The sequence below is a fragment of the Helianthus annuus genome, chromosome 15 (assembly GCF_002127325.2).
Source record: "Helianthus annuus cultivar XRQ/B chromosome 15, HanXRQr2.0-SUNRISE, whole genome shotgun sequence".
In the NCBI taxonomy this organism is placed as follows: Eukaryota; Viridiplantae; Streptophyta; class Magnoliopsida; order Asterales; family Asteraceae; genus Helianthus; species Helianthus annuus.
In genome coordinates, this window is record NC_035447.2 from 119,059,568 (window position 1) to 119,070,168 (window position 10,601).

Below are 10,601 nucleotides of genomic sequence, written 5' to 3' on the forward strand. Positions count from 1 at the left end.
CTTGTTGTCACTGGGAGTAGCAGAAGTAGTGACAGCAGTAGTGGTAGCCTTGACACGCTTTGGCAGTCTGTTCTGATCCACTGCCTGATCTGTGATACGGTGAGCGAGGCGCTGAATAGCCTGAATGTTGTCAAGATTGGCCGATGTCACATGGCTCTGGATCTCTGGCGCCAATCCCTTGAGATACATCTCAATGCGCTTGTATGGTGGGTCTACCATAGTTGGGCATAGCACGGCTAGCTCGTTCGACCGTTTAGTATACGCTTCGATCTCTGATCCAACCATTTTCAAATTATACAGCTCGTCTTCCAACTTGTGAATATCTTCACGTGTGCAGTACTCCCTTTTGATAAGTTCCTTAAAATCATTCCAGGGTGTGGCGTTAGCAGCTGCCAACCCTAAGATCTGGACTTGGGCGTTCCACCAAGTCAGTGCTATTCCTTCCAAGGTGCCAGTGGCGTACTTGACCTTGCGAGCCTCAGGGCACTCGCACATTTCGAATACTGATTCTAGCTTTTCAAACCAATGGAGGAGTCCCACTGCCCCCTCGGTGCCACTGAAAGAATTTGGACGACAGTCCATGAAGTTCTTGAAAGTGCAGACAGGCTGCTGCGCGTGTTGACCTGCTTGAGCTGCTGCAACTGCCGCAGCAACTTGAGCTTGAACGAAAGCCTCTAGCTGGGCTTGTGTCATGCTAATTCTTCCAGACATGATCTTCATAGTAAAAGTAATGTAAGCGAGAGTGGTTCGCGAGTAGGGCGATGACAGAAAAGTGTAAGCACGTAGGTGTACTCAAGCAATAACAAGTAGTGAGCAAAGTAATGTAAGCATACTACGAGCAAAGTTCTATGCAGTTCTAGCAAGCAGGTAATAAACATAAACCTTATTACCTAGGATGTCGAGTCTTGCACGTGGAGCGAAGCGTCGTTGTGGATCGTTGAGAGCACTGTTCTGGTTATAGTCTGGTTTTAATAAAAACGTTTTCCCGTATTAAAACCAAGTTCTCTATAACCAATGGCTCTGATACCAATCTGTCACACACCCAAAATCCACCTGCGGAGTATCACCGCTTGGGAGCGTGACTGACCAGGATCAAGCCACCAATCATATCGAACATGTAATTAATACCAAATGTAATAAATGTAAACCAGTCATTCAATATGATAGGTGTTCAAACATAATCATAGTTTTAAAGTATAGCGGAAGCATAAGTAAATAACCCAAGTAAAATCGTAAGTTCGAGTATTCGAAATGTTAAACATAGCGTTCATGATCCACTGTCCACAACGACTCGCTTCTCCAGTGCAAGCTCCATAAGTACCTAAGGTCCTGCAAGGCATGCAGCAGAGAGTCAACAAACTAGTTGAGCGAGTTCACAGTTATCAGTTCAGTAATAGTTTAGTGTGAGTAGAAGTATGTTCGTTCGTTTTGTCATGTATCGTCTCAGTTTCCATCGCGGCCTCCCAGGCAGGTATGCGAAGATATTAGGGGGATGTTCATCCCGCGTATTCTAGACTAGGTTTATCTGTATCGCGGCCTACCAGGCAGGTGTGCGAAGATTAGTAAATTACAGTTCGCGGCCTTCCAAAGGCAGATGTGCGAAGTCAGTCATAATATCGCGGCCAACCCTTGGCAGGTGTGCGAAGATCAGTTCAATAAGTGTTACTAGTCTAGTTGTAGTTAAATCAGCGGAGTATGTACCATAGTTCATCAAATCCCATCACTACGTTCCAGTATAGAGAAGTACCAGTAAATAATCAAATCCCATTCCCGCCCTGGGAACCCCATGCCTTGGCTGTGTGAACTCACCTTGGTTTGCTCGGTATGTTATTGCTTCTAAGGTTTATTAATCTCTAAGTCCGTTACACACGACCTAGGATACATTGCACATGATTCATTCAATTAGGGTTTACAATCCTCGATATTCAAGCAACGGTGCTTTGTGTGTTTATTGTGTACATGATGATATTACATAGTATGTTCACGCATGCAGGATCATGTAGTTGCATTCAACTTCATACAATCATACAGTCTTTTCAAGTAATTAGTGCATGCATCGCAACAAGCATTCCGGATCATAAATCAACCTAATTCAAACAGTTCATCAAACTATCCATCAAGTAATCAGTTCAGATTATGTATTTAACATAAAGTTCAGGCTAGTTTATCATGCATAAAAGTCGGGCTAGTTTACCAAGTATAAACGTTAGACAAGTATAGAGTATAAGACTCGGACTTCATCAAGCATATAATCATACAAAAGTTCTGACTCTTATCATCATTACAAAAGTCGGCCATGGGGTTTACCCTTCAAACTTGGACCCCTTTAACTCCTTACACAACTTCGGACTCTCTTCAAGTGTTAACAAGAGTTCGGACATGTGGCCTACATAAAACAAACTCGGACATGCGCATATTAAAGAAACTCGGACAAGGTACATCACAAAAGTTTCGGACCTTGTGACACTTAAAAAGCTCGGACATGGTAAGCATGATTTAAGGTCGGACATCTCTTTGCCTACATGTTCGGACCTGATTCTTTTTAATAAACTCGGACCTAACACTTCCAAGTAGTTCGGACAACATGGTTAAACATAGGTCGGACCCCTTGTCTAATTAAAGTCGGACCATAAGGCTTTTATATAAACTCGGACAAAGAACATCTTATTAAACTCGGACATGCTAGATCATATTAAACTCGGACATGCTAGATCTCATTAAACTCGGACATGATACACTATTTTAAACTCGGACTAAGTGATGTTTCTCAAACTCGGCATATGTTTTCATTCAAGAAACTCAGTCTTGGGGAGGGTCAAGAAACTCGGACTCCCTTCCATTTTATAACCTCAGACACAATTCATTCAATAAACTCAGGCAACATAATGGTTGTGAAACTCGGACCTTAATATCTTGTTAAAGCTCGGGCTTTATTAACCTCTTAAAGTCGGACCCATTTTCATTTGATAAAAACTCAGACTACAAGCATCAATTAAACTCAGACAACACTTCAATCCTACAACCTTTGCGATTAAAACAGTTACGTATATCATTCAACAGTTACGTTCCATTGCTCAAGCAAAAACCCTAAATCCAATCATCTCGACGGCAGAAATCACAAATTATTCGACAGATGCTAAACAACAACAATCATCACAATGATAATCTATCCAGCATGCATCTAATCATGTCATAATCTCAACTATTCAAGATCAAATCACAGAATATCACATGAGAAACTAGGGTTTTCCATGAACACATAATCAAGACATCGATAAGCAATAATCATTTGATAGAATCAAGAAATCAACAAGCAATAATCATTTACCTTGTGATGATCCTAGAGAAATGCGAAATCAAAAGTGATGATTAGCTTGTCAATGATGATGGTGATGATTGCTAGCTAGAGGATTAGAGAGTTACAAGTACGTGTTTTGATTTTTAAGAGAATGATTAGTGAAAAGGGGATTAGGGTTAAGTGTAATTAAGTTTTCACTAATAACTCTTCACACCCTCAAATATTCTATTTTACAAAAGTACACCATCTCAATCAATTTCACAGTTTCACCACCAAGTTTATACATTTGACAAGTTTATCACAATTAACACATAGTCATGCACAATCACAATTAACATATACAATTCCATAACAACTAATTGTGAAATCAATCGACTAAATAATACAAGAACGTGCAATAAATGCGAAATAGAAATCTTGGAAATTCAAGTTGTCACACAAAGTCTTTAGGTTAATGATTTAGGTGAAAACATTCCAGTTTAGCAGCTATGTTTTCACATAAGTTTTGGTCCTTATTTATCAATTCTAATAAAATACTAAACGGCCAAACAAAATTATGAAAATTTTATGGGATGTTCTCACATGTTTTGGTGATTTTTACATATTTTTAGTTTGTGTTAAATGTTTGTATAAAAATTATGAAAAATCAATAAACATTGAAAGGTCAGCACAGTGTTTTGCTGACAACAATTTACGAACAAAATTACTAAAACTTCCACGTTTATGCTGATCATGTCATTCCAATTGGAAAAGCTGGTATTATCTTATGTATACATTTTAGGTTATTTGAGCTTATATTTTGTGAATTATGACCTTCGTAAGACACCTTAATGCTCTCAAAACAGTTTTGGCACATGTTTTAGTAAATTCACAAAGACTGACTTAGGCTTAGTGAAAAATAATAAAATTTAATATCTGAATTAATAACTCATAGAAGTACATCATAGGCTCACTAATTGACCAAAATAGTTTAGCTATCATCAAGTTACTACTTCCACAAAACCAAGTTTTGAATATGTTTGAATATTGTTATCATTGTTTGTGTTCTAAACAAGTTTTTAAGTACTAATTGAGTGTAAGATCAATCACTAATGACTAATTATCCATGGATTCATGTCAATACGTCATTATTTTAGTAAATTTAATAACATTAGGGTTTGATTCATGTATCAAACTCAGAAAACAATAAAACAAGGATTAGAGTTTTACCCGAGGTGTTATTTGATGGTTGTTGTTGATTACACTTCTCTACACATATTTTGATTGCTTCCAATGATTGTTTCAAAGGTTTTTGTGAGAAAATAGAGAGGGAAAGGAGGATAATGGTTGGGTATTCGACTTGGAGAATAAGTCTTGGTTTGATTTGAGAAGGACTTGAATTTAAATAGAGATAATTATGGAATTTTAAATAATATTATTAGATTTAACTAATTTGGGTTAAAGTAGCTAAATATGTTACATATGTAACATTTCAAAGTTGTTCAACTAAAGTTTTTATGTTTGGAAACTTTTGATATTTTTGGCTTTAATTTTACTATAGATCGTAAATTTGGATGTCTTTGAAGGTTAATTTAATTAATTGTACTTACAGTTGTCAGTTTTAAAACCAAAGCTTCTATTTATGAAAAGTTTCATTGTTTTTTGATATAATTAGCTACTAATAGCCTAATTGTGATATGTGAAGGTTTTGTTGGCCATAATTTTCATACTCGGATAATTATCGGTCATTCGTCAATGCTTACTTATTAATTCCTAAAACTTTCTATAAATAACAGGGATTTGTTCTAGTTTAAATTCCCTACTAAATATAATATGTTTACCTATCACAAGGCTATGTGTACACATAATCATGCTTCGTTAATACATCAAACTAGCAATAAGTTACATTTAAAGTTGTTATTAAGTTAATTTGGTGACAGTTCTCACATTGCTTTAGCTTTAACACATGAGACGTCGTCATCTTCAGTCATTTTCTCTCTTCCATTAAATTAATACAAAGCATATCTTATAAGCCTATTGTGGGGTTTTCGCAATTCTCTACTTAAAACTGGTACTTAATTGGAAATTCAACCCAAGCTAAGTTGCATCCAAACTGAAGATGATATTCAGTTTGGTGATTGAGATATCAGTGACCAGCGACTACAGTATGGAGTATAACATGTAATTAAAGAAGGAAATGAGGCTTGACCTTATCTCACATAAAAGGAGGAACAAATTTGTTGTAAGTTATAAAGGACGAAGCCAAGATGCAAGCGGCACAAGTTCTGGGTTAATTTTTAACTTGTTCCGTAGTACGACTACTTCGATAGTTACCACAAAAGATAGATGCGAATACACGTGAAATATGTTTTCATATAGCGATGTCTAACATGTGTTGGCATCCAAATCTATTTTTTTTCTTTTCCTATGTATTTCTTAGTGATCAAGTTTTGGTTTGGTCAATGTTTTTTTTATCTAACATTAATACGCAATATTTGGTTGTTCCATAAAAATAAAATTTATAATATTATTTTCATGAGAATTACAAATTTTCCATAGGATATATGTAAAAAATTGTATAATATTATGAACACCTAAAATGAGGAAATGAGAGAAGTAAAGCTTCTAGGAACACCTAAAATACAGTTAAAAAATAATAAATTTACAAGGTTAGTAGTTTTTTTTTTTTTTTTTGAAATGTGAACTTTATTAACAGCAACAAAAAAACACACTATATAATCACAAATTTACACCAATTTTCCCACAACAAAATTTTAAACTTAAATCTATTTCTAGCCCAAAGAAACCCAACCGACTTCACCTCGCTAATGACTTTCTCAATTCAGGTCTCAATGTTGCAAAACATAGCTTCGTTCCGCGACCTCCAAAGGCTCCAGCAACAAATAATAACAATACCATGCAGAAACGATTTTTCCGGCTCCTTCAATCCTGAGTGTTCATGAATCTTCGTCAAATCTTGAAACGAGAACGCAAAAATTTGCGGGATTCGGCACCACCTACTAATATGTTGCCACACAACATTGGCGAAGAAACAACCCGAAAACAGGTAATTAACCGATTCTTCGGCATCGTTGCAAAACCTACAACTCAAGTCTTGAATATTGATATTCCGTTTAATGAGAGCATCCACTGTCGGAATCCGGTCCAGCCCCGCACGCCACGCAAAAATATTGCACTTAGCAGGAAGCCACTTGCATCATTTAAAGATATCACTGCTTATGGAATTATTGCGACTCGCTAGCACTTTTTTCACAACCCCCACACTGAAATCCCTGAATCGGCTCCGATCCACACCCATTTAACCTTCCTATCTGAAAGCGAGACCTGCTCCAGAAGGATTTGCAACTGACCCACTTTGTTCTCTTCCGGCCCAACATTCAGGGTCCTTTTCCATTGCCATTTGAAACGATCATGTCCCGATCCGCCGATCAACCGGTCTTTAATTTTACATCTCCTATTCATGTCAATATGAAACAGACTGGGGAACAAATCTTTCAGCGGTTCACTTGTCGCCCCCGGGTCCAGCCAAAAGGATATATTCTCTCCATTTCCCGGGACTCCCTTAAAGAAACTTCTTAGCGGAGTCTCTTCCACAGTAGTTCTAGAATTCACATTTACTATATTTTTCCAAGTTCCACCCATATAGTTCATAGCGGGAAGGAAGTCCCAATTACGGGAGCTACTATGAATAGCCTCAACGATCTTCCGCCAAAGATTATCTTCCTCTGTTTTGTACCGCCAACCCCATTTGGCTAATAAAGCCACATTAGTGTCTTTAAGTTTGCTAATGCCAAGCCCACCTCGATCTTTTGCAATCGTAATGTGGTCCCACGTAACCCAATGAATTCTATGAACTTCATTAGAACCCCCCCCCCCATAGGAAACGTTTAATCATTATTTCAAGGTCTTTTACCACTTTACAAGGCGCCTTGTAAAGCGAAAAATAATAATTGGGGAGACCTTCGAGAACAGACTTAATAAGCACTAGCCTGCCCCCAATAGAGAGCGAGTCCGCTTTCCATTTAGATAACGGAGTTTCGAACACATCATACACCGGCTTCCAATTGTTGATATTATTCATGTTTGCTCCCACCGTAATGCCCAAGTACCTGAACGGGAGCTTATCCGCTCTACAACCCACTCTTAAGGCTTTTTCTTCCACCTCCTCCATGCTCACACCAATCCCGAACATATTGAATTTAGTCGGACTTATTTTAAGGCCCGAGCACAAATAAAAAACCCGAAGGATGCGAACGACATTCACTATGTTGTCATTAGACCAATCACCAATAATGATGGCATCATCCGCGTAGAGAAGGTGAGTAATTAAGGGCCCGTCATTCGGGGTCTTGATTCCTATTAAGACGCCTTCATCCTTAGCCTTTTCCAACGTACAAGAAAGGGCTTTCATAACCAATAAAAAATGAACGGAGAAAGAGGATCTCCTTGTCTCATTCCTTTTCCGCGAAATTCAAAAGTAGGGGACCCATTCACGAGAATGGACGATCTAGCCAACTTGAGAATCCCCGAAATCCATGAAAACCACTCGTCCGGAAATCCCATTTGCTTCATAACGTCAATCGCGAATAACCAATTAACATTGTCGTACGCCTTTTCAAAATCGATCTTCAAAAAGAAAACCTTTCTCTTCGTCTTTTTGTACCAAGAGATAATCTCATTAATTATAAGAGGCCCATCTAGAATGAACTTGTCTTTCAAAAACGCAGATTACGACTCCGAGACCAAATTTCCTATAACCGCTTTGAGGCGAGAAGCCAAAACCTTGGAAATAACCTTACTAATCACCCCCACTAGATTAATCGGACGATAGTTGTTAAGCTCCACCGGGTCTTTGACTTTAGGAATTAAAGTAATAAAAGACGAGCCACTACCCACGTTGATTTTGCCTTCTTTAAAAAAATAGTCCACAACCTTCCGAAAGTCTTCTTCAAATAAGTACCAAAAGTGCCTAACGAACTTAAAATTAAAACCGTCAGGCCCGGGAGCCCGATCCTCAAATGGAAGAATAAAAGCTTCTAAGGTCTGGTCAGTAGAAGTTAATGATGTTTGGGTTCCGGAGAGTATGGGTGTGGTAGGTCTTAACTCCGGTGTAGCGGGAAAGTTTTCGAAAAGGGCGTCGGAAGAGGACGTTCCGGTGGGAGAGTCACAAGGTCTGGTTAGTTCATTAATATTTTTTTATTAAATTTGTCTAGAAATGGATAATTTGTAAGTAATTATTACATGATTTAAGTGTCAACTTCAAATTTATAATGTTGGAAAAGGTCGCTATATATTCTAGAAGAGCACACTTTTAAGAGAATATTATATAGTATTTAAGTGTCAACTTCAACTAAAAATAAAAAAATGGTTGAAAACTACATAAAGATGATAGGGGGCCGGTTGATTGGCCGACTAAGTCTAGCTAGACTAGGGCTTGACAACATAGCGGAAAGATACATATTGACATGAGCAGATTATTCGTGTTCGAATTCACAAATTAGAATTAAACTAGAATTAGGAGGAAGGGTATAAGGAGTGTTTAGACATTTAAGAGTGGCAAACTAAAAAATTAACCAATCAGAGTGCGTTACGTCAGTTAGTGAAAAGTGTTTAAACTATGCTGAAAAGTGTTGGCAATGGTTTAGACATTTGCTGAAGTGGTAAACTTTTTTTTTATTTTTATTTTTTTGTAAACAAGTATATTTAATATTTAAGTTGATAAATGTAGAATAAATTAACAATAACATTACATTAAATTAAAAACATTAAAATTACATTAAATTAAAAAACAATAAAATTACATTAACTTGAAATAAATTAAACTAGTCTTCGTCGGAATCGACCAAGAGGTGGGGTAAATCTTGACTTGCAAGATGATTTATGAGATCGTGTTTTAGTCTCCAATGTGTGTTTTCATCCATCAACTCGCCCAACACCGTATCGTCTAGAGCGGGCTCGACCAGAGGATCCCGAATGTGCACCGGTGCTATCGCCTTTCCGTCATCTTTCAAAATCATGTTGTGTAAAATAATACACGTGTACACAACACTCCTAATGTTTCTAACGGATGTTGCTCGCATCGGTCGACTCAATACACCCCATTTCGACTTCAAAACACCAAAAGTCCGTTCGACGTCTTTTCTTGCCGCATCATGTTGCCTCTTGAATTTCTTTTCGTCTACTTCGTGAGGGTAAGGGATCGACTTCACAAACACGGACCACGGAGGGTAGATTCCATCCGCGAGAAAATAACAACGTTTGTATAAATGGTTGTTAACGTAAAATGGACATTTTGGCGCGGTTCCATTTTGTTCCTTAAAAATAACGGAGATTGTTGTAGCACATTGATATCGTTTTGAGAACCCGGTGGACCGGCAAAAGCATGCCAAAACCATAAGTCTTGAGATGCAACCGCTTCGAGCATAACAGTCGGATATCGGTGATCTCCTCGCATATATTGGCCTTGGTACTCTGTCGGACAAAATCGCCAAACGAAATGGGTGCAATCAAGGCTACCGAACATACTTGGAAAGTGATGTTTTTCCTCATGAGCTTCGTATAAAAGTTCCATTTCGTGGCTTGTCGGTCTACGCAAGAACTCGAGAGCGTATATTTTGCAATCCGTGTCGTAAAAATATTCTAGGCACTCGCGGGAAGTTCTTTCGGCCATATGCAAGTACTCGTCGTTCTCGTCTGGAGTGTTACCAGTTGCGAGCTGTTTAATTGCCGATGTCACCTTTTGCAACGGCGTAAAGCCCTTCCTACCTCACGCATCGAGGGCCTCTTATACCATGAGTCGTTCTCTTCCACGCCAGCCACAATTTTTAGAAATAAACATTTCGACATACGGAACCAATGTCGAAAAATATCTTTGTTGTACTTCGGGTCTTCGACAAAATAATCCGCCATGAGTGTCTTATGCCCCTCCTCACGTTGACGTTCAATATATCTCCTTCGGTTAGATGTGCCCGTGTCTTGAAGTTCGGCTTCTTCGATGAGATTTTGAAAACAAAAAAGAATGCTACTATCGGATGACTCATCGCTACTCATGGGTGGAAACCATAACGGGAGTTCATCCACCATTTTGTTTTTTAAATTTTTGGGAATAATTGGTGGTATTTTTTTTGGTTTGGTTGGGGTATAAATTTGAAGGTATTTGGGTATGGTTTGGTTTGGTATTTATAGTTTAATTTTTTAAAGAAAAAATATTTTTTATTTTAAACGGCTTTTAGCCGTTACATCGTTCCAACGGTCATTTTTGGACCTTTTCCCGAGCGACGTTTGGTCACCGAGCGACAATGAA

The 10,601-nt window shown here is 38.1% G+C and overlaps 1 protein-coding gene across 1 annotated transcript; it reads right to left on the reverse strand.

Moving 5' to 3' along the window:
• Positions 1-9,120: 9,120 nt before the first annotated feature.
• LOC110914097 lies at positions 9,121-10,381 on the reverse strand. The gene is made up of 2 exons (XM_022158918.1): positions 10,035-10,381; positions 9,121-9,769 (listed from the first exon to the last, which is right to left on the reverse strand). The coding sequence occupies exons 1-2, from the start codon at positions 10,379-10,381 to the stop codon at positions 9,121-9,123; spliced, it is 996 nt and encodes a 331-aa protein (XP_022014610.1).
• Between the last annotated feature and the right edge of the window lie 220 nt (positions 10,382-10,601).